Raw genomic sequence first — 24,694 nt, forward strand, 5'->3', positions numbered from 1 at the left:
AAAAATGTCATTTTTCTGAATTGTTATATTCAAAAAATTAACTGAATTTTACACTATTTTTACCAAATAAATGTATGTATTTTATTAATAGAATGTATTATTTTTTGGTCTCACAACTCATTAATTTATTACAAACAAATGTATATCTCATATAAATATGTTACAATAAGTTTATAAAATACTTTTAGACGTCTTTTAGAACATCTTTAAAATAAAGTGTCTAATTAATTATTTATAATGACATCTTTCCATATAAAAATGTCATTTTTCAAAATTGTTATATGAGAAAAATTAAATGGACACTTTATTTTAAAAAGTCTCTTAAAAAATGTCTAAAAGCACTCTAAAAACTGATTGTAATACTTTTATATATGACATAGTTTGTTTATATAATTGAATGACTTTATAAGACCAAATAATTGTACGTTCTATTATTAAATCACATACATTTATCTGGTAAAAATAGTCTAAAAATAGTTAATTGTTTGGTTCTATAAAATCGATAATTTTTTTTGATTAACCTGAATATCCAACCCACTATGTGAGCCGACTAATCCTAGGGCGACCACATGCTTTCAAATGCAACTCATTCCATTTGTACAACCAATGTAATCCAATCAATTAAGATATTTATAAAAATAATAAAAGTTCATATTATGATTTGAATATTCATGAAATATAATTAGACTTCATTAATTATGATCAATGCTTTATATTAGAAAACAATCAAGATATTTATGAAATCACATATTCATCAAATTAAATGAACGGTTGAGATTAGATTGTCTTGGTTGTACACATGTAATGGGTTGTATAATAAATCACCTCACTCTATATATTACTCGACCTAATTCAATCCGCCTCTTTTTTCTAAAAATGACGATTGAAAGTTCTAAATACATGAAGTCTACAAACATCAAAACAAGGGTCGTTTATCAAACGTTGACCATATAAGCTCTCGGTGGCACGAATCAAATCACGAATTAAAAGAATTAAATACCAAGTGAGCTTTTAGTCCAAAAACAAATGCACCAAAATGTACTTGAATTGCTTTCAACGTAACTCCTAAATCTAACTATAAACAACGTTAAATGTTGTACCTCAAATAGCATAGATTCTTTCCACTTCCGAGTTCGAAAACTCGGACGCCATCCACGAGTTTGTACCACTCGTTGCGATCTTCTTCCTCCTTCTCATTGATCGAGTTTTCTTCGACTTAACCACATAATACGTCATCGTTCCCAGCACCCCCACCATTATAACCCCTCCAACCACCGTAATCAAAATCGCAGCCCATTCGTACTTCCGACCAACCACTATATAAGACGATGCCATAAACGCCACCGAAGTGCACACAGAAGCTAACCACATTAGCTTATTGATCACCTCCACCACCTTTCTTTCCGCTTTCGTTTCGCCTCTAACTAATGTGATCTGAACCACCACCACGGCTAACGACGTAAAAAGAGCAATCGCGTTGAAAATGAAGAAGATTTTGAAAGAAGTCCGGCTGACCACCACTGCCATGCCGTCATCGTTGTCGCCACCTGGAACAGTGAATATGGCGGCAAAAGCGACAGTTGCGAAGAGCACGGCCACCACGGTTACTGAATTGGTGGCGTTGTTGATCCCTTCACGGTGGAGTTTTCTAAGCTCTTTAGCGATTCCATGGACGTTTTTGTTTGTCCTTTTGGTCTGCAAGAGCTGGATGTGGACATCATTTTTTATCTGAGTCACGGTGTTTCGGATTAACTCGTCTCTTGGTTGGTTCAGTTCATTTGCTCGGACTGCACCACGGCGAACGAGGCAGGCCCTTATATCTGCGGATTCTTCAGATAAGGGAAGGCCTTCGGCTATGTCAAGAGCAGTTTTGTGATCTCTGGTTAGTGCATTAACATTTGTATCAGGGAGACTAAGCAGCTCGTTTACAATCTGCAAGAACGTGCAAATAGGTGGTAAGATTCTCATTTACAACACCATATTCATGTTGAAAATGCATGTATGAAAATATACGCCTAACTCATCACCATGTTAAATGGATAACCAGTTTGTTAGAATTTGTCGAACCCATCATACCACCCTTCAAAAGGGCCCTAAATGGATAACCATTTTGTTAGAATTTGTGGAACCCTATTAGATTATCCTTCGAAAGAGCGTTAAATGGATAACTATTTTGTTAGAATATGTGGAACACCATTAGATTACTCTTCAAAAGCGCGTTAAATGGATAACCTTTTTATCATAATGTGGAACCCCATAAGGTTACCCTTCAAAAGTGCCCTCGAGGAGAGAATGGGGTATCCAACATATATTTAGACAAAGGGTCAAAGTCTAGTTGATATGGGACTCTAATACGCCCCCTCCAATGGAGGCTAGACGGGCACAAATGTCCCAAAGGTAGACCTTGGATGCGATACCATGTTGGAATATGTAGAACCCCAGCAGATTACTCCCTAAAAGAGTCCTTGAAGAGAGAAGTCAGGTTCCAACATACATTGAAGCATAAAGGGTCCAAGTCTGGCCAATGTGAGACTATAACACATAATCACATTGGCATTCATTTTAGAGCATGATCGGTGCAATGTCAATGACTAACTACAACGAGTATATAACAAAAGTACCAAAGACGAATACAGGTATTTGGAAGGATCGAAGTGTACCTCTGCTCTCTTTTTTCTGGTAGCTACATGCAATGCAGTAAAACCGGACTTGTCTGGCAGCATTACTATAGCTGCATAAGCCTCCAGCAGCAATTTAACAACTTCGGTGCTAATCCCTTTTACAGCCATATGCAGTGCAGTTTGCCCCTTTTTATCCGTCTTTTTGGCCAGTTGTGGATCTTTGTCAAGCAAAGCCTTCAAAGTCTCAACATGCCCTGATCTTGCTGCTAGATGCAATGCGTTTTTACCATTGGACCTGGAAATATCTAACAAGCTAGGATCCTTTAACAGCAGCTCGTGAACAACAGCTGTGTGTCCTTTCGAAGCTGCAGTAATGAGAGGGGTTGCGTTTCCTTGTGATCTGGTCTGGCATAGTGATACATCATGGTCAAGTAGCAGTTGGACTATGGCTGCAATAAGAGTCAACACAAAGATGTTGGCATCACAGCAGATATATATTTAACAAGAGAGGATACCATTTAAATCTAGCTCATTAGTGAAATAGGGGAAAAGTTCAAACGAGAACCATTAATATTTTGAGATCCGTGAGACCCAATATGATATGCATTGATGCATATACACTATCAAGTTATGTATCAATCAATTAGTATATTCATCAATGTATATGTAGTATATATGCATTGGTGCATATATTCAATGCAATTCGTAGTGTATAACTGTATATGCATGGTTCTCACAGTTCTCAAAATATTTATGGTTTTTTTATTTGAACCTTCACGTAGTGAAATAAGCTAACCGAAGACGAAAAATTAGAACAAATTTAAAGATCATTACCATGGTGTCCTTGACTAGCAGCTATATGCAAAGGATCAAACTCCAACCGGCTTCTTCTGGTAATTGTTTCCTTATCGGAGTACTTCAAAAGCTCTTTCACAACCTCAAGATGCCCCCTCTCAGCAGCTGTATATAATGCTGTCTCGCCCAACTCATTCACCTCATTCACCACTGATGCCCGGATCTCGGCAACCTCTGCATCAAAATCAGCTCCACTTAACGTTCCCACCATTTGGGAATTAATGTCGTCCAGGATTTGCTTCACAGCCACCAGATCACCTCGTTGGGCCGCTAGGTGCAGCTCAGTGTCATTATGCCTGCCTGTCACTTGCTTCACGTACTTCTTCTTCCCAACCTGATCAATCCGCTTCCCGGAATTTGTAAGTACCAATGCTGGAGTAGACATGGAAGATGGGGACAGTGACGGTGATGGCTCGCCTATAGGGTTGGAATTTTGATTCTGCTTTAATGGAGTCATGAGCCCTTTCTCTAAGTCACCTATTCCATTGAATAACAATTGTCGAATTAATAATAGCAGAGATTCCCAGAACATGATAAATGAAATTAGATTCGATGCAACAGAAATTACTGCTTTTAGCATAATTTGTTCCTACAGATACAAATACACAAATATGAACAACCAGAACTGTGCAATCAATCAGCCTGCAAAGTTTTTTATGACGAAACACTCATATATTATACATACATATATATGTATATATATCTGCAAATAAACAAATTTTGATCCAACACAGACCACAAATTACCAAGTTACTAGCACCAGTTACAACTTATACGAATACAATAACTACACATAAAACCTAAAACAAACTAAGAACATTGACTGATTTGGGGAATAAATTTCATCTCTTAATACACAAAATACATTAATCTCGTTACTCTTCATCTGGTAAACACTTTAGAAGTACAAATAAAGAAGTTCGGAATTTCAGACGAGCTGATTTTAATTAATCACAGAATTAAAAGAAATAAGCATAAACCTAAACCAAATTAAAGACATTAATCGGTTTTGAGCATTATTTCCATCTTTTAATACAAACAATGCATTTATCTAGTTAATCTTCATAGTACAAGCACTTCAACTTGATATATATATATATATATATATATATATATAAGTTAATATTATGATTTAAAACCCTAGATACAGATAAACTGATTTTGGTCGATCACAAAATTGGAAAAGGCAAGCACAAACCTAAACCAAACTAAGAACATCAATCGATTTTCAGCAAAATTTTCCGTCTCTTGAAACACGAAATGCATTAATCATGTTGATCATCGTCTCGCGACTACTTCAGACTTCAATTTGATACATTCAGGCTAACAATGATATAAAAAACTTGAGAAATCCGTAGACGAACATATTGTAATCTATCACAGAATTAACAAAAAGCAAGCACAAACACACACGTATGAAAGAGCTTAGAAGAGTACCTTCATCTATGGCTGAACCCATTCTTGGATTTGCAGAAGAAAAACAACGACCAAACTCTAGAATCTGAAGTGTTTCACAAGTATTTACAAATGAAAGAGTTTCGATGGCATTTGCCTTACGAAGGAGAAAAAAAAGTTAAACAAACACTCCATACACACCCACCGGAAAGTAGACAAGAGGAAGGTGTTAAGAAGGTTCAAATCCCACGCCTTAAAAGGATGATTCCATTTAGTCCTTCAACTTTAACGATATTACTAAAAACTACCCTTAGTTTTATTTTTCGTATCAAAAGATGTTTGTATGTGCACTAATTACTAATATAACCATATAATCATATATACCACACTTAATCAAATAACAACTACAAATATTATGATAGTTGTAATTTAATAGTCGTTACCCTCACTTGCTAGGTAAGACTCTCGGTCATTATTTTTGCTCTTACCGAGTAAGATTCTTGATCCTTGTCATATGCATCCGGTATGGTAATGTGATTTGGTAAGCGGTTATCCGAGTAAGCATTTGGTAAATGACCTATTATATTTCAATGAATCTTTTTATGTAAAATAACAAATCATGCACCGGTTCTCAAGACTTTCATAATTTATTAATCAAAATTTAAACATAAACATCCAATTCTTTCCCTCAACCGCTCCCACAAAGATCACTGCCCAGCCACCGATCGAAGGTACCCTATCCCCCCATGACCAGATCAGATAGCCCTTTGGGCCATTTTTGAAACTTTAGAAGTGATAATGGTAGCTTTGTTTTGTAGATCCACTTTATCTCGTACCAAAGTTGTCAATGCTTACATAAGCTTGTCCTTGGTAGCTACATTATTGATTTTCGTCAAGTAAATACCCTCATCTTTTCCCTTCCTACTACCACTTGTACATTCTTGACTTTGCACATCTATAGTACAGTCAACAGTGGAATATGCATTATCTTTTGTCATATCGTTCAAATTATAATCCAAATGTTGTTTTTGTTCTTTCACATCTGCATCCTCCTCTCAACGAATATTTGGCTATACTCTTTTGAGATCGATCTTTTCAAAAACAATAAATAAATATTCAAAATGAGAAAATATCATGTTTTCCACTTAGCAGCTTTTTTATGAACTTATTCACTGATATAATGTTTAGCTGAAAATAAGCAAAGTTTAACTACAAATCTAACATGTAAAATACAATTAATATTTTCAGTAACAAAATAAATTCGCGTGTACTTTTAGATAAAACTCCCAAACCGATGGTTCGATAATCACACAATATTTCAAGTTGTCATAACCAAACCCACTAGTATTCGTCCCACTTAATATATCATAGATAACTTGCCAACCTTTTTTTTCACCCTCAATCCTTGACTACTTGATTCATGAGTCGTTTGTTTACCTCTTAATAGTTCCATTAAGAAACAATATCTGAATCGTTAAAAGATAAATCTTGTTTGACAAAAAAAAATGTCTCTTAATGGTTCTAAAACCACCTGAATGATTTTGTATCGTAAGCCTCCCTTAACCATTCAGCGCCCTAATTTCATTTAAACAATTATCAAACGATTATATTTCAATGTGCTGTTTAATTCAATATACTAGAATTAGGAACTGGTTCTTTTAGTTCTTATTCTAGATTATGTAATTATCTAGAATTAAAGTCGTTATCCGCTTTAAAACCGATACAGTTTACCATATTTACTAAAGCCTTCGTAGGCTGACATCTTAAATACACAATTGTCTCTCATATCTATTATTGAATGCATTAAATAATAAATCAATAATAAAACATAATCATGTATAGTACTAGAAAACCAGGTATTAGCGACGAATATCAGCGAAGAAAAAAAACCCCTCGCAGATCAGCGAAGGAGCAACAAGAGAATGAGTTTTTGACCATTCCCTCGTTAATCCCTCGCTAATCTGCGATGGATCAGCGAGAGAATGAGTTTCTGGACAATCCCTCGTTGATCCCTTGCAGATTAGCGTAGAAAATGCCAAAAACTCATTCCCTAGTTGATCTGCAATTTATAGCACTTCACTATTATGTAACGCAAATCATGAATTTATTACATATCGTCAATTTATAGCACTTCACTATTCAAACACATTTTGTGCAATAAATTTCTAATTGGAGTCTATGAGGCAATATACATGATATTATTCTCATCTCTATTTTTTTTTACTTTTGTTATTATAAAGAAAACAACAAGTGCCATTGGCCTAGTGGTATCTGAGTCTCTTGCTTCTTAGAAGGTAAATAGTTTAAACCTTACCAATAATGAAGAGAGTGTATGAGTTTATTTATTGCATTTACTGTATATAAAATATATTATATATTTTAAAAAAAACATATCATTATAATCTTATTTTTATTATTCTTCAAAATCCCCCACCTAACCTTCAAAATACGAAACATCTTCCATAACATTTGTTGTGGAAAATTGTTTATTGTTGGTGTAGTTGGTTGGTGCCCCTCATTCCAATCATTTAAATGATTTTTAGAAATATTAATTTCATATAATATGAAAGTTTTATTTATTGTATAGGGTTACCTAACTCATGTTGAAAAGACAAAAAGAGGGAAGAATATTTGACTAATCAACCAAATGATATAATTTGGATTAAGGGGGTGTTTGGGATTGCTTATTTGAAATAACTTATGTTTTTTTTTTCTTCTATAAAAGCACTTATCAACTTATTATAAGTCAGAAGGGTTTAACTTCTTTAAAATCTTCTTATTACCAGTTTGACACCGGTATAAGTTGTTTATCCATACACTCAAAAGTGCTTATTACCGATATTATACCGGAATAAGTCAATAAGTTGTTTTTATAGGCAATCCCGAACACCCCCTAAATGTCCAAAAGTAACTGTTCTGAAAAAAGAAAAGAGAATGAACATTTGGTTAAAGTATAAGGACCATTTATGAAAATATATAACAAATTTTTTATCTTCTTTTGGTAAAGTTCCTAACACTTTCCATGCAATGCTCCCCCTTGGCTTCTTGTGGTCACCTAATTGGACTTACATTTCTTCCCATGTTGAATACTTTAAAGATTCAACCACAATGCTTGTCATCATTGACAAATAGCACTTTTTTGTTGTGAATATTTAAAAATAAAAAATAATATGATTATCCGATTTAATAGTTTTATTCTGTAATATAATTGAACTGTCTACGGAAAACCGAAAATCCCAAATCCGGTTTGGCAAGAGGAGATCAAGTTGCAATGATCGAGAGAGTTTGAGGATTTGTTATTCAAGGTTTTAGATGACGTGAGACGTGACGTGACGGCGGGATCATATCTCAAGCTTTTAGGATTGATGGCTGGATGATGATGTTTTTTTAAAACATGATTTATGACGACAAATATGTATATTATCTGTAATATATTATAAAGCATTTGACAAAAACTCTTGAAAATCATTTTTTATACATGAAGTATTGTTTATTGATGCATATTACTTAGAATTCAAGGTTACAAACAAACTGTACGTAAGTACAATTTATTAAAGCTTCATGTTTGAATTCGTGTAACTAACTGCAGATAATCATAGTCAAATACAAGATAAATATTTTATTTTAATTATAAAAATCTAAAATATAATTAGAATAATCATTGAGTTTTAACATAATACTTAATTATTATCCTTATAAAAAATTATATATTATTAGATCAAAAATAAATTACTCCGTTATTAATCTATACTATATTATAAAGCATTTGACAAAAACTCTTGAAAATCATTTTTTATGCTTGAAGTACTATTTATTGATGCATATTACTTAAAACTAAAAGTTACAAACAACTTGTGCGTAAGTACAACTTATTAAAGCTTCACGTTTGAATTTGTGTAACTAACTACAGATAATCATAGTCAAATACAAGATAAACATTTCATTTTAAATATAAAAAATCTAAAATATAACAAAAATATTTAATTAGTATCCTTATAAAAAATTATATATTGTTAAATCAAAAATAAATTACTTTGTTATTAAATCTAAATTAAATTATAATAAAAAAATTAAATTAAAGAAATTACACAAAAAACAAGAAATTTTAAATAATTAATTTGATACTAATATTGATATATTTACTTGCGAAATTTTATGATATCTTCAAATTTATATATTACTCAAAGATAAAAAACATTATCCATTTCTCAAAACCACATAAAAACCGTATTAAAATATCTACTGTGACAGAATAAAACGAAACCTTAAAATCGAGATATTGTGCGAGTACCTTTCTAATATATGTAAGTATATATATACACATATGTTTTATGTTATTACTCAATGAGTCAATAGTATTAAACAATTTAAATCAGATTATATAATAAAAAATAAAAAGCAAGACATTGAACATAAACATAAGAGAAATCAAATATCGCGTTACCAACCGTGCATTGGGCCATGATGTGGCATAAGCTTAACGTGGCGTTATACGCGAGCTTTGAGCTATAACACGTCACGAGGCAGCCGTGACGAGCCTTTTAAAACACCATATTTGACATATATTTTTAGATTTTACGACATGATTATTTGGTTTCGGATTTTTATTTTTATTTTATTTTATTTTATTTGATGAATAATATGATTATTTATTTACTAAATGATTCTTATAAACGGGTATGACTTGTTTGACGGGTTTTTAAAAATGAGAATTACATGACATTATGCGTTAAATTTGTGTAGAGACGTCAAATTCGATATTTCAGAAACATACAATATTATGTTTCATAAAAAGATTCAAGACTTTAATTAAAATTGATTTTGGCTCTGAATTCGTATTTTATGTAATGACAGTTTAAATATATTTTTAAATACTTAATAATTATTTACCAGATGAAAATAATAAATAAATAATTGCTATTCGTACAGTAACATTATTTTAAAAGCATTTAGTTTGAATCAGTATTTTTTTTTTCATTTAAGTTATTATGAAGATGCATCAATAATCGTTAATATTGGGTAGTCCATTTGTAAAAATGTATGTATAGCCACACAAAAGAATGGAGTGAAAACCACATGAATGGTGGTTGATTGGTTTGAGTATGGCTTTAAAGGTTAAAAGTATCAGGAGGTCTCAGGTTCAAATTCAAGAAGGAATAAAAATTCTCTTGTGACCACAGAAGTTCAAATGCGGTGACTCCGGGTTATCTGCAAAGCAGATGATTGTTCTGAGATTAGTCAGCTCGCATAACAAATTGGATATCCAGGTTAATAAAAAAATAAATAAAAAGAATGGAGTTTCCTTGTAAGACACAAAAGTATTATTATCTTTATAGTGTATTAACAATGTATTAATATAAGTATCTATTTTCTTGTGAAGGCTATAATTTACAACTCATATCCTTTTGTATACTATATATACCATACTTTATTATATATTTTAATATAATTTTTTTTGATTAATCTGGATATTCAACCTGTTATGCGAGCCGACTAATCTCAGGACAACCACCTGTTTTGCAGATAGCCCAAATGGAGTCTGTGGTGGTGGAAAAAAACTAATAAATACTAAGATCTTTGGTCTGCAATAAACTAATATTTATGTTTTCAGTAGAATCCTTGCATATATAAAAACCTAAACCCATTTGCCGCTATGTTCAAAATCGGAGTCTTGCCATTAGGCCCATCATTTAGGGTATGGTTGTCCGTTAAACCACAAAAAAATCTAGTCAAGTAACCTGGGGAAGGAAGAGGTGAAATTCCTTAGAAACGACTGTGCGCGATCATGACAAGAAGCCCTGACTAACTCCGTGCCAACAGCCGCAGAAATATCAGTACTATTGTGGCCAACGTAAATGCAGGGCCTAATTATAAGTTTTTTAAGGTATATAAACGTGAAGCAACAAGTCTTTTAGGGTGAAACCGTAAGATATTTTAAGTTGAAACTATTAAGCGTTAAAACCTTTAAAGTTTGAATGAGAAATTAAGAAATAAACGGTTCCCACAATGCCTTGTATTGAAAGAGAGTTTTTGAGAACACGTTGTTGGTGATTTCACGTGTTAACATGGCTCGTAGCTAGCCAATGCCTTTGAATCTCGAGTGCCTAATTTGGTATCCGTTGTAATCAAATAAACAGTTTTGACGATTATATTTTCGAAAATCAAGTCACAAGTTCTAAAATGTTTTTAGACGCTTTGGTTTCTAAAATATTTTTAGATGATGTCCAAGTGTGAGTTATGATCCACGTATCCAATTGTAAGTTGGATATCACCAGTTAATTTGTGCAATATATTTGAGTATCCACATGTTTAAAAAATTGTTTTAACAATCAAACTGTCAGTTGGATAATACTGGTTTAAAAAACTTTGTACATAGATTAGATTATGTGATTTGATCCATCAATTCAATGTCATGAATGATTATGTGCTTTATAATCTTGCGCATCAAAATAAATCATAGTGTTAACTCTTATAGATAAGCGCTTATCGGGTATGCTTATGTGCTAACATTCTTATCGGTTTTAGTGTCTAGTAGTCTACCCATTATGCATGATAGTTTGTGTTTACATGTCTGTTAAAACACCTTGATCGATGCTTTTCTTGAGGGGGAGCATCTCGATAAGGAGTGCATTTATAAATTTCCCTCGCCTTTTCGATTCGACAAAAGAGGGAGAGAAGTTGGTATTCTCTCAAACTATTCGTATTGTTTGTCATCATCAAAAAGAGGGAGATTGTTGGTGTATGTGTACCACATATCTATGTATTTTTACATATATGTTTTGATGATTATAAACACAAGAAATGTTTAATGGACTAACGATTTTACTTGATGTGCACATTTAAGATATGTTGAGAGTCAAGTAAAGATTCGTGTTCAGTCAGTTAATCCATAAAGGACGTCGTCTAGGGAAAGGTGTCACATTGCCTCGAGAGCCATACCAATAGACAAAAGTCTAAGATTGCATTAGAACGTGTAAATCCGAGCCAATGTGAAGTTGTCATCCGAATTTTACATGATATCAAATGGTATAATTATCTCGATTTGGATATATTATTTTTTAAATTGAGGTTTTAAAAATAGACCTGAAAAAAGAATTTTAGGTTTACGGTTGTACATGTGTTTTGAAAGTATGTGAATATTATGTTAGGTTTGAGAAGTTTTCTCCCACTGTTATCTTTGTGTTTTTATCATCTGTGTGTGAGGTTTGAGTCATCTCCCTACGAAGATCACCATTGAGTGATTCTCCATTTTTTGTGAAAGGTTTGAGTGTTCTCCGTTTTACCAGAGGTTGAATGTTTTGCACCTTATTTATAAGATCAATTTGTAAGGTTTTGTTAAAGAACGACAACAGTGAAGTGTCTTGAGAAGTAACTTGGTGTGGACATAGCCAAGTTGGGTGAACCACGATAAAACTAGTGTAAAGTATCTCAAACCCTCAACTCTTTACATTACGTATTTGTATTATAGTTGTATATGCAGTAGAATATTTGTGTTCAAACCTTATTTCCGTCTTTGTATGTTTGAAGCGCCAAAAACTTTTAAAAAGTTCAATTCAAACGATCCAAACAACCTTTCTCCCAAGGTTGCATTTACATCTCGGATCCACCACTGGAGCGTACAAGGAGTGACGACGATGAGGCAATGCATGGAGACTAAGGGATCATTTAACAAACATTTATCGGATGTCATGTACCTTATCGAGTGAATATGGTCAGGCCGATAATCTAATCCATAGATGACATAGGGTAAATTAGACAAACATGTTATTTAAATAATAAAGATGGAGGTTCTTAACAAGAACAAGAACAAGAACCTCTATTGTGAAGTTGTTATGTTATAAAGATGGAGGTTCTAAAAAACTATACTGTTAATGCAATGATATTACAACACCTTTTCTGTAAAATGAGTACAACAAAACAACTACCATTTTACCAACTACCTTTTTATGATTTATTGTGCATTGAATAAATGGGTCTGCAGAGCAGATCAGATCAGATCAGAACCATCCAATTTTTATTTTGAGGATGCAATGACAGTTGTAATAAATAACTTACCTCATGTAACAAAGATTGTCTACCATTCATTTAACCACTGTAAAACTAGGAGAAAACAGAACACTATAATTTCAACTCCCAAAATTCAATTTGATCCAAAACATGAAAATATAATTTAAATAAAACCCAGTTCAAAAATCAAGTACTACCTAAGCTACCCTAAACCTTAATAGCATACTTCCTCAATGGAAAGTACTTCTCCTTTTTCTTCTCTCGTTCAGTCTTCAGAGATACCTGCATCGCATTATATGGATTCATGTTGCTGACACTTGACTACTCATAAAATCCACAAATTACAAGTATCTACATTTCCTAAACTATATATATGAATAAGGGGCTGTTTGATAGTTGCCTAATGGTTTGGTGGTCAGAATGATTTAGAGACTCTCATGATATAGTACATAATGAAATATAATTGTTTGGTAAATTTACAATGAAATTAGGGGGTTAAATGGTTAAGGAAAGCCCATGATGCAAAATCATTCAAAGAATTTTAGAACCATTAAGAGGCAGACTTTTTTTACCAAACAAGATTCACCTCTTGACGATTCAGAGGTTGTCTCTTAATAGAACTATTAAGAAGTAAACAAACAACCCCATTAAGATAAACTCTTCAGCTTATGAAATGATCTATAGCAGCATGAAACCCTAAAAAGAAATCACTAAAAGCTTTCTACTTGGTCAAGATAAATCACTGGATAGAGATTTCAGATAAGGCACCAAGAACACACAGGGTATTGAAGATATAATTTTCAAAATTGTTTCAGAGAATCCCTTCATCAACTGAAAAGGTTGAAGATTAAATCATCCTGCCATTTGCTTCATTGCAACTTCTTGTCTTAAGCATGTTTTCATCTTTTTCGGTAAAACTTACTTGCCATCAACTATGGACTCAATATTAGGCCAAGCTTAAGCACCTCATACAGACTCGGTTATTATAATAACTTTTTTTTTAAATTTACGTAGTTGAACCAAGAACTAGAAAATAGCTTCTGTCATTGATCTTATTATAAGGCTAAAACATGAAACGGAACTGGTGCTAGCAAGTAGTAATGAAGTCGGTGAAAACAGCTAGAGTTCAAATCAGGTTAAATTAACATGGCATTTCAACTAACTGATAAGACTTCACCTGTTCTCCACAAGCGAAAAAAATTCATTTTCATGATAAACATTGAGGCACATTTTAGAAACCAATCTTTTGGTATGATCGCCATTCATACGAGTAAAAGAAACAGTGATGGATACCTGGTGCTTGGTCAAACGCCTGCGGATGGCTCTGGTTTTCTTAGGACGTAAATCAAGAGGCAAGTACTTCTTGTTCTTGTAAGCTTCCCTGAGCTTGGCCTTCTGTGTCTGTGAAATGACAGTCAGCACCTGGGCAATAGATGTTCTCACCACTTTTCTGCACCACAAAGATAAATCATTAAAAAGAACAAATATGTTGAAGCCAATCATTAAGTGAATAATTGGAGACAAATTACTCCATTGCAGTCTAAAAACATAAACCCAGTACAGTTACAAAACTCACTGTAAAGAGTCTAAAAAGTAAACAAGAACAAAAAATGGCAAATCTAAATTGCCAAAGAACTTGAAAATGAATGAATCAACAATAGTCAGTTTTGAAACTGTGGTATGGAATCCATAATAGTATGTATAATAACCAATACAGCATAGCAATCGAAAAGAGACATAACCCATCTCACTAGACGTAATAATATACAATTACAATTTACAAAACATCAAACTTAGATTGAACATTCTTCACTACAAATGCTAGATATCAGAAATTCAAAACCTAAGAAGCAGTCCAGTAGTAACAAACTCAAGTATCTAGATGTTGCTAAGCCAAATTCTAAGCGCTAGATCAACAAATGTCGATTTTGATGAATCGTTGGTTGTTTCTAAGTATGTAGTCAAGGTCATATCAGAATGACGTTCTTTCGACATAAATTTGAACAAAAAATATAAACTAATGATAACATACATGTACGATCTGAGTGTGAGAGTGTTTATGCACACACACGCACACATCGGAAAGAGAAAAATTACATTTTGGAGAGTTTGTTGGGAGCACCACCGGTGACTTTGGCAACTCGAAGAAGAGCGAGTTCAGCCTTAAGATCCTTCAACTGAGCAAACAAATCAGCCTTCGATTTGTCCCTCAACTCATGAACTTTGATCCGAGCTGCAATTCACGTAACAAATTAAACAACGTAGAAAACATAAATTCGAAAGAAAAATGTCATCAACATACGAAAATGGAGGGTTACCCATGGATTATGCGTGAGTAGTACGAGCCGCAGCTGCAATGTAGGGTTGCTCTGAAACCCTAATATGAAGAATGGAAGAAGGCTAGGGTTTTGGGGATAGTGGTAATTGTATATAGGAAAGGCTCGGGCAATGTAAAATATTTTGAGCTCGGCCCAGTTTATTCTCCTTAAATAAAGGCCCATTCTAGCCCAATTAAAGCTTTAGCTCCTGTGTTATTTACTTATTAGTGATGGCTAAACCGGTCCGATTCGGGACCGCCGGAGAACCGGAACAGGTTATGCTTTTGGATGGATTTGTGGGACCAGGACTGGTTATGGGCCCGGCCTGGCTCGGTGAGTTAAAAAAAGAGCCGGTTTTTTTTTACCGTTGGGAACGTTTATATGACCGGTTTTTGGATTTTTGACCCTTTTTTTTTTTTTTTAATCTTTTTGGCCTTCTAAACAATATATATATATATATATATATAAGTGGCATGGAGTATGGTGTAAGATACCAACTTACAAAACGCAAAAAACGTTAACAATTTTCGGTTTGTCGCTATATTTTGTGACTTCGGCTCGTATTCATTTATCGCTTCCACTTCACAATTCTCATTTATTTCTATCGTTAGAAGTGGAGATTGAATAGGTGTTAGAAAAATTTGGAAAAAAATGAAATTGTCATGGGACTAAGCACGTTGCCAACTACCGGTACCAACAACACTTACTCACAATATGACGATGATGAGGAACTCGACATTGATGATCTTGATGAATAAGAGACTATTAGAAGAATTTAAGAGACCGGAAGTCTTCAAATCAATCTGACATGGGATACTGATGATGAATAAGTGTATTTTCAAATAGTTGAATATCTGAATGTAATTTTAATTATAATAAAACGTATTTTTAAAGTGTATTTGACTGACCCAATTACAAATATCTTAATGTATTAAAAACTCTATCATTAAAAAATAAAATAAATTAAAATAAATAAATTGGTAGGGACCGATTACCCATAACCGACTATGGATCAAATTTAACGGGCTCAAGTTTGATGACCGAGACCGGCTTCGGCCCTGCCCATCCCAGGACCAAGTTTTAAGTGATGTAAGTTTTTGGTTTTCGAAACGATGGCTGAAAATTTATGATTTTGATAAACCACAATATATTTGTTGTACACCAAAATCATATTTTTTATATAATATATTTTAATAAATAAAAAAACAAATAAAACACTGAGTCCTATTTAAATTATATATTAAAAGGAGGTAAAGATATAAAAGAATTTATACTATATTATAAAGCATTTGATAAAAACTTTTAAAAACCATTTTTTATGTATAAATTATTGTTTATTGATGCATATTACTTAAAATTCAGGAGTACAAGTAATTTTACATAAGTACAACTTATTAAAGCTCCATTTTTAAATTCGTGTAACTAACTGCAGATAAATATAATCAAATACAGGATAAACATTCATTTTAAATATAGAAAATGTAAATTATAATTAAGATAATCATTGAGTTTTAACAGAATTTTTAATTATTATATTTATAAAAATTATATTATTAAACCAAAATTAAATTACTTTGTTATTAAATCTAAAATAACGTATAATAAAAAATTGAATCAAAGAAATACATCAAAAAAATGAGAAATATTAAATAGTTAATTTGATACTAATATCGATTTTCTATTCAAATTTTATGCTATTTTCAAATTTATATTTCCTTCAAAAATAAAAACATTATCGTTTTCTTAAAACCACATAAAATCGTATTATATCGATAGAGAAGAATAAAAACTAAACATTAAAATGAAGATTTATCTCGCTTCATTGCGCAATTACCCTTCTAGTAATAATAAATGTACGACTTGGTGATTGTTTTATTGGAGCTTATGGTTTAATTTACTGCAAGAGTCTGATGAGTTTAAGGTCACGAGTCCAAGTCAAGAAGGGTCATGTTAGCTTGTTTGATTTCAACTAAAGGGCTCAACTTAATCGATCTTCCTCGAACAATATCCTCCGATAAGTTGACAACATCGATAGGTTCCAACAATACAAGCCGAGTTATATTTCAAAGAAAACCCGCCTAAATATGTCTCCCGGTTAAACCCACTCCTCGTATCCGAGTCGGGTTTAAGTCTTTTCCTTTTGATATTTCGTACAAACTTGATAACCATTGATTTATATTATATAAAAATACGTGTTTCAAATGAACATATTTTTGGACATTTATGTAACATGATTTAAAAATACTTCATTTATTCTAATAAAAAAACCCTATGTGATTGTTTAGCCAAAAAAAAGTTTGTAATCCTTAGATAGATCACCTCACATGAGGCAAATCAGGTATACAACGATCCACTAGATGTCTAAATGGTCGACTCAAATGGTTCGTTTGGAGATGACCAAATCTCATATACCATACAACTTTTTACCAAATCAGTAGCAATTCACAACATTACCTGTATACGGTACAAGTCGTTATAATAACAACGATGCTGGATATGACTCCAGAGGTATGTAAAGGAATTACCTTTTAAACTGCTGGCTGCAGAAATGATGGAAAAGTGGAACTGATAAATGCACCAAATCTTTTGAGAAGCTTTAACCTTGTTTCATAACAAGTTAACAAACTACCCAAAACAGAGAACTAGAAAAAGTCAGCTCTACATAAAGCTCTCGAGTAAATTCCATTAAAAAAAACAATATCTGCAATAATTACAACAAAGCATCTAATAAACGATAGGAGGCTGCTAAGTAAGTTGAATGCCGAGTACAATTTTAACCTGTATGATCTCAGTGGTTCAAGTTTATGGTAGTTGTATGGTTGCTAATCGTTTGGCTTGCACCCATCTCCGTAGAACAAGAGGCTAACCGCATAGCACAATCTGCATGCATTAGAAACCAGGCTCAGCGTTGCCATTATGCACACAAATCTCCACAAATAACATGTTCTTCAGCTATGTTATGTCCTCAAATCAGAGATACGACATTGTCAGCTTCAATGTAATTAAAAAAAATTGCAACCTCTTTTCCATTTTGGATGTCCAATGAACACCCACTTAGGTAATGAGCATACGATTAGTTAAAAGGAATATATGAACATGTATAATAGGAAACCAGTGCAGGGTGTTAACCTTTACCTTAAACAATCTTGTTTCTAACTTCTTCCAGTTTCTTCAGAATTTCCCCAGGAGTTCTATCCAATTCATCTGCGATTTTCCGCTGTATGTCTAGTGGCAACGTGGGGTACTGTTCACACAGGTCTCCGTCAATCACATCCTGCCAAAAGTATCCATATTTTTGGTGTTACTCAAGAATCAGATATAAACTGTCAGAAAACTGTAGAAGCAACATGTAACGATCAAACTTTTCTTTAAAATGATATGCGGCCAATAAGGTCTTGTATTTAGAGAGATAATGAGAAGAGCAGATTCCATGCACAATGAAATTTTGGCGTTGACAAGGCACCTATATTTCTATTCGCACTCCATTAAGTAGATACAACAACTGCTTTTACCGTGTTTCTGTAGCAACTGACCAAATTAGGTTGGTAACTGCAAATAAATAACATGGTTTAACATCTTCTTTTGGACGGGTATGAGAAAGGAATCCTAGACATCATAGTTATGTACCCATCTGTTATTTTATTGCAAGTGCAACCTAAACAAATTGAAATTTGTAGTTCTTGTTCCTTAAGACCATTTCAAAGAGAAATGCAAGCACTTTGCTGGATAGAGCCTCATAGATATCTGTTTCCAACTTTCCATAGAAAACAAAATACAAGAAAAATCAATAAAAGAGAAAACATGTACTCTACCCTGAGAAACAAAACAGAAAGAAGAAAACAAACGGTGAACAAGGGACTAGCAACTGCAACTGTGCAACAAAACAAATGGAACTTCCATTCTTAATCTTTTGAGACTGTTAAAAGAGAAATGCAAGCACTTTACTAGATAGAAATTTGTGGATGTCTCTTTCATACTCCCCATATATAAAAAAGTTCCGAAAGAATTTTTTTAATAAAAATCGAATAAAAATGCTTCACTCAGAGAAATAAGACGGGAAGAAGCAGAAGAAAGATGAAGATAAAAAATCTGTAGACATTCTCACAAAAGTTACAAACCCAATAAGCATTAAAACACCAGCAAACTTGATATAAATAGAAGACAAAAAGAATCAGGAATCAATATTAGATTTCTACATATATCACAGCATGAGAGCCCCAACCAATTTGGTGGATTCTTTTAATTTTTGAAACATGGAGGCTTGCGATTTATGGCTTTAAAATCACTTTACTTGGTAAAAGCTGTGGATGGGCCGTTGTACCTCACCCACCTTGACAAAAACGATGATTGAAAGAAGCACATTGGATTACAAGTATTCCAAATCAATACAACATGACAGGTGGAACCAATTTGGTGGATATTTTAAGATTTTGTTACAACACCAGCATATAGCTTTTGACATTAAAATCACCTAAGTTGGTGAAAATGATGGATACCCAAAGGAAAATTTCCATTGGCACCATTAACCAAATAATAATAGATACCAGCCATAAAATGCATTTAAGATATCTAAAGTATGCACGTGTCATTAATAGCATTTGATAACACAGAATTGCCTATAATTCAAAATGGATACTTAAAAATGAAAACATGCCATACTTCATTTATCTCTTTTAACAGTTAAACCAGTCACTAAACATTGAAGCAACCACAGCATTTCTATATATCTTAGTCACTTAGTTGCACTGGGTTCAAGAATTTAGTGCTTGTTGCAACCCAAAAAAATTTGTGATTATAAATTACGAACATAGATAAGCAGGCTACATCAATGCAACATCCACTGTAAATAAACCAAGAGTTAATGTGATTACCTTAACAGGAAAATAGGCAGATCGATAGGCCATGTGATCTCTTCCACACAAAGGTGGATGTTCCTGCCTCATATGCATCTCCAAGTGGGAAAAGAAGTCCACATCATCACGGGAGTTGAATGCAAGCAATGCCCCTAAGCTACCCATCACAGTTCCATACATCACACACTCCACGCCACCTGGAATTAGGGATGCTTTCTGCAAGCATGTGACCACATCACCAACATGGAATTGCACAATCTCTTCAACCTTGTTTGGAGCTCCATTAAGCTTGCCTTGCTCCCACTTAATCTTCCCACCAGTTGGGTCTTCTTCAATTTCATCTGATACGTCTTGTGGCAAGCGCACAAAATAAATGTTTCCAAACTTGTCTGCACCTGCCATGGTGTCGAAGTCTACATGGTATGCTGCAGTAAGCCATCTTGGAACAGAGTCATCAGCAAATACATATAGCTGATTTTCGTCTCGTCGGTATTTGCAATAGTGAAATGACTGTAAGAAGAGAAGAGAAAAGAAGCATACACTAGTCAGAAGAGAGTTCTATCATTAAAGAGAATGCTTCAATGAACATTGAATATGCTAAGATGTTTTGCAGTGTGAATAACATAATATTGGATTTCAAGATTGAGCTACGACCATCAACTTGCTAATTTAAATGAAATAACAAAGATGTGATTGTAAAGGACAAAGCGAACCATATCAAACCAGACTTGACCAATATGATCTGTGAGAAAATGCTGCAAACTCGATCTTTTCAAAAATGTGAGAAGAAAATTAACAGAATTTCATGCGTCCATGTTCCAATCACAATAAACCACCTTACATTAGAAGATGTTTAACAAAAATTCATGTGTTTTAGCAGTCTACCTTTTGAAACATGATAAGCTATAAGGGGATGCCAATCCATCATGGTAATCTAAACTGGGCTCAAATATATGCCAGTTGCAAGTTGCAACAATGTTCATGCTACCTGACATGCTTTCTAAAACATATGCACTGAAGTAGAGAAATTAGTGGCAAAGAGGAGGTGGTATAGGAACATTTCAACATCTTAAGGTGCAGATCAAAGTGCAAAAATAATGAACACACAGATGCTATCATAACATAGAATTGTGCCAAGCATGCTCGGAAAAGGAAAACTAGCAGAAAGAAAAAAAGGTAACAGAGAAGTAGATCTTAGATAACAAACCTCCTGAATATCTCCAACATAAATTCGATCACGATATGTATGAATAGAATTGATTGTATTGGGGAACAGCTTATTCTCACACTTTCTAAGCAGCCTTCTTTTCCCCAAATCATAAAGCCTAAGCACAGACCCTATTCCAGCAAGCAATCTTCCCTGGAACTGGCATAATGCAAGAGGAATGCCATCAACTTGGGTTTTGTGTAGAAGTTCAAGCGATCTTCCATCTTTTACAAACCGATAAATATGAATATATCCAGCCGTCAGAGATCTTTTGGGCCAGAACTGGAGTCCTTTTGCTGTACCCACGGCTAAAAGAGTTCCATACTCCTTGTCATGGAAGTTTACTGTGCATATGCTGAAAGCAGCCTCGTTATCCTGAAGCTCCAGCAGACAAGTTGTCTCTGTTGACTTCGGATCAAGAACTCTGATGCAAGAAACCCACTTGTCCGCCTCTGCTTTAGGGTAGCCATACTGCTCATCAGAAAGAGGATCATCCTTATCTTCATCATCACCGCCATTCTCTATCTCCATTTTCCCATTTTCTCCCTGTCCAGCAGCCTCAAAGCACTCCTTCTTTGCACTTTCTCGCAGTTCTGCTGGAAACGCACCCTGATCACTCTCGATTGTTACCAAAAGCTTCTTTTTAGGATGAAACACAAATTTTCTTGGTGTGTACCTCAAAGGTATAGCAGTTTCATTGAATGTTTCCCCTAATCTTTCAATTGTGAAGACTCTTAAAGCATCCCCAGCAACAGCAACCACACCTTCAGCACATTGGTCAGATGAAAATGAGGCAGCGTATTCAAGAGTTTCATATGAAAGAGGTGTCAACAGAAAATGTCCTTGGTGGACGTAACCAAGCCATGGTCTACTTGACAAGCAAAGCATGGCTCTTCGTCCTCTCACTAACACTGAGAAGAGTTTAGGAGCTCTCAGTCCTAAGAACCTGGAACGTGCATCCGAAAGCTGGCCAGTGACCATGTCCACAACTGTCCTAAAGAGAACCCCACTTTGAAGACCAGCATTCAGAAAGAGGCTAGCGGGGTGATCTGCACCATCCTCCCCACCTACAGAAGCCTGAACCTCAAGAAAAAGAAGCGATTCAGGAGGCGAGGAAACACTTGTCAGGCTAAGAACCTGCATACAGTCATCAGGATCCAAGGACAATATTCTGATAGTGTTGTCATATGATCCAACTGCAAGAAAACGAGATCTCTGCCTTCCTTCAGGGACAGGAGCTATATCCAAACAAGCAACATCACCAGACATTTCGTTCTTCTCAACTTCCATCAACTGTCCGGTCATATCTACCTCAAAGTATATGATCTCCCCTCCACTCAAAGCAATAACCACTTGAAGTCTGTTCGATCCAACCTTAACAATCGTTCTTTTTCCAGGAGTTCTCCACTCATTAATACGCCCATCCTCCCTTATATGCCTAATACCACTAGGATGAACTTGCATGAGAGAATCATCACCTATTAACGAAACAGCAAGCGAAGGTGTGGTATCAAGGAACCCACTGTCACTAACTTCTTCAACAGTCTCTCCGATAGAAAGCACAAGAGTTGCATTTGCAAATGAAACAACAATGTAAGCATCAAATTCATCATTAACATTCTTTTTCACAGTCCATACGGCACTGGGAACACCAGGAAGCTGTGAAACAGCCATTTCACTAATAGCCAGTCCCGGTCTCAATATCCTAAGAGAGGAACGAGGCCCTCGACCACAAAGTGTAAAAATCTGAGGAGTCTCTTCCTCAAAAAGATTTACAACTTTCATGTCCATGATAGGCATCAAGCTCTCCACTTGATCAATTCTAACAAGATTTTTCAACCCTCTAGGCTTGAAAAATACTGGCTGGAATCCTTCATCAGTTTCCATCAACGTAGCCGATGATGACTCCACATCAGGATCAGCTCCTATAGCCTGGAATTGGTACAAAGCATGATTACCAAACTCCGATGCAGCAAACAGAAACCCTAACTTCATGACGCACATCGAAGATGACACGGGTATAGTATCAAAATACTTGATTTTCAACTCTGTAACCCGCTCATTATCATGATCAAGTGTCACCTTAAAGACATCCCCGTATTCAGTTTGCAAAAGAAAGAAAAACATGGACTTCTGCTTGTGCATAGTGGCCGAAACTATAAGAACCCCACGCTCAGCAGGCAAATCCGCCCTTCTAGGAATCACTGCACGAACATCCGGATGACCTTGATTCTTATAGATAACAAAATTCTCGGCACAAACAAGGACACCACTTGGACCATCCCCACCACCCGGAACAGTTACCAGCATGTTAGCACCATTATCAACCTGCTCAGACCATTTCCTTGAAACGTGATTAAGCCCTAAATCTAGTTCATAAAAGGTAAGATGCTTTTGAGCCTCGTTTGCTGCTTGACCGGTAGAATCCTGGTCAGCCTCTGAATAATCCAACTCTATCGCAGCAAATATTGGATTATCGAACCCACAATCAACCCCAGCAATTGAGTAGGTAATAGTGTGCGACTTATGAGCCTCCAACGGCGACGAAATTGTCAACCTAGCAGCAGTATCCCTATTAAGAACATAAACAAGCTTCTGTTTTTCACAAGCACCAATCATAACAGCACGACCTTTTGGGTCAATAGCTAAATACTGTCCTGGAACAATTCTACGACTTCCTGATTTCCCGAAAGTTTCCTGGTGAATTTTATCAAACACATTTTTCTCCTTGTTATATTCAAGAATCACGATACGACCAGAGTCAGAACCCACAACGATGTAGTCTTTTTGGGCACCGGTTAACCTAAACTGAGCTAGAGATCTAATAGCACCGAAAACATCAACGGAAAGTATGGTCTGGATCTTACCGTTTTCGTCTGGACGCAGGAGTTCGAGGACTTTTCCACGGGCGACGACTATTTCTTGAGACTTGTTACCGCCGGAGAAGCTACCGTTGATGGCACAAACGATGCCGGTGGCTTGCTGAAGAGTGAGATTGTAGAGATACATGGTAATGGGTTTGCTAAAACCCTAGGCAGTGAAGAAGAGGAGGGAAGAATGGAGCCCAAATGTTCGATGTAATGACAAGGCTAGGGCTTTTACTATGAAATCGACAGAATAGAAGGAAGAGGGGTGGGTTTAGGCAACGATGGCTGCGGTTTCGTGGACTTTGCGAGTAAAATGTAAATATTATAAACTAATTTCTTTAAATTCAAAGATTTTTTAGGCACAATATTAAGGGTGGTTGGGATTATAACTTACGTTTTTTTTAATAAAAGTGTTTATCAACTTATGTGGTGTTAAACTGGAGTTTTATAAAAAGTGTTTTGATTAACTTACGATGGTACTAAAACATAATAAGTTGATAAGTTGTTTTTTTAGTGTTTGTCAATTTTTGCTTATATATGTAAAATGACACCCTTCCGCCCTCGTCTTCAA

General features: G+C 34.7%; 3 protein-coding genes across 3 annotated transcripts; all 3 read right to left on the reverse strand.

Annotated features, from left to right (window-relative positions):
- Nucleotides 1-976: 976 nt before the first annotated feature.
- LOC112525550 (ankyrin repeat-containing protein ITN1-like) lies at nt 977-5,031 on the reverse strand. The gene is made up of 4 exons (XM_025135717.1): nt 4,914-5,031; nt 3,456-3,953; nt 2,661-3,070; nt 977-1,932 (listed from the first exon to the last, which is right to left on the reverse strand). Exons 1-4 carry the CDS (start codon nt 4,933-4,935, stop codon nt 1,102-1,104), a joined length of 1,761 nt encoding a protein of 586 aa, XP_024991485.1. The 5' UTR covers nt 4,936-5,031; the 3' UTR covers nt 977-1,101.
- Nucleotides 5,032-12,931: 7,900 nt separating this feature from the next.
- On the reverse strand, nt 12,932-15,278 carry LOC112524676 (60S ribosomal protein L35-2-like). Its single transcript, XM_025134609.1, has 4 exons — nt 15,197-15,278; nt 14,976-15,111; nt 14,172-14,328; nt 12,932-13,160 (listed from the first exon to the last, which is right to left on the reverse strand). Exons 1-4 carry the CDS (start codon nt 15,198-15,200, stop codon nt 13,086-13,088), a joined length of 372 nt encoding a protein of 123 aa, XP_024990377.1. The 5' UTR covers nt 15,201-15,278; the 3' UTR covers nt 12,932-13,085.
- A 2,559-nt stretch (nt 15,279-17,837) lies between these two features.
- LOC112524702 (spliceosome-associated protein 130 A) lies at nt 17,838-24,334 on the reverse strand. The gene is made up of 4 exons (XM_025134655.1): nt 21,257-24,334; nt 20,068-20,559; nt 18,332-18,470; nt 17,838-18,076 (listed from the first exon to the last, which is right to left on the reverse strand). Exons 1-3 carry the CDS (start codon nt 24,263-24,265, stop codon nt 18,333-18,335), a joined length of 3,639 nt encoding a protein of 1,212 aa, XP_024990423.1. The 5' UTR covers nt 24,266-24,334; the 3' UTR covers nt 17,838-18,076; nt 18,332.
- Between the last annotated feature and the right edge of the window lie 360 nt (nt 24,335-24,694).

Source organism: Cynara cardunculus (genome assembly GCF_001531365.2).
Source record: "Cynara cardunculus var. scolymus isolate 2C chromosome LG 13, CcrdV1, whole genome shotgun sequence".
Classification (NCBI taxonomy): Eukaryota; Viridiplantae; Streptophyta; class Magnoliopsida; order Asterales; family Asteraceae; genus Cynara; species Cynara cardunculus.

What these genes read in the sequence shown, in the direction of transcription:
- LOC112525550 (XM_025135717.1), bottom strand. Translation starts at nt 4,935, where the DNA reads ATGGGTTCAGCCATAGATGAAG. An exon ending in GGGTTCAGCCATAGATGAAG is followed by an intron (nt 3,954 to 4,913) that starts GTACTCTTCTAA and finishes TCAATGGAATAG; the next exon opens with GTGACTTAGAGAAAGGGCTC. An exon ending in TGCTAGTCAAGGACACCATG is followed by an intron (nt 3,071 to 3,455) that starts GTAATGATCTTT and finishes CTCTTATTGCAG; the next exon opens with CCATAGTCCAACTGCTACTT.
- LOC112524702 (XM_025134655.1), bottom strand. Translation starts at nt 24,265, where the DNA reads ATGTATCTCTACAATCTCACTCTTCAGCAAGCCACCGGCATCGTTTGT. An exon ending in ATGTTGGAGATATTCAGGAG is followed by an intron (nt 20,560 to 21,256) that starts GTTTGTTATCTA and finishes CTCTTCTTACAG; the next exon opens with TCATTTCACTATTGCAAATA. An exon ending in CTGCCTATTTTCCTGTTAAG is followed by an intron (nt 18,471 to 20,067) that starts GTAATCACATTA and finishes TACTTTTGGCAG; the next exon opens with GATGTGATTGACGGAGACCT.
- LOC112524676 (XM_025134609.1), bottom strand. An exon ending in CCCAACAAACTCTCCAAAAT is followed by an intron (nt 14,329 to 14,975) that starts GTAATTTTTCTC and finishes TTTGTGGTGCAG; the next exon opens with AAAAGTGGTGAGAACATCTA. An exon ending in GGCGTTTGACCAAGCACCAG is followed by an intron (nt 13,161 to 14,171) that starts GTATCCATCACT and finishes AATGCGATGCAG; the next exon opens with GTATCTCTGAAGACTGAACG.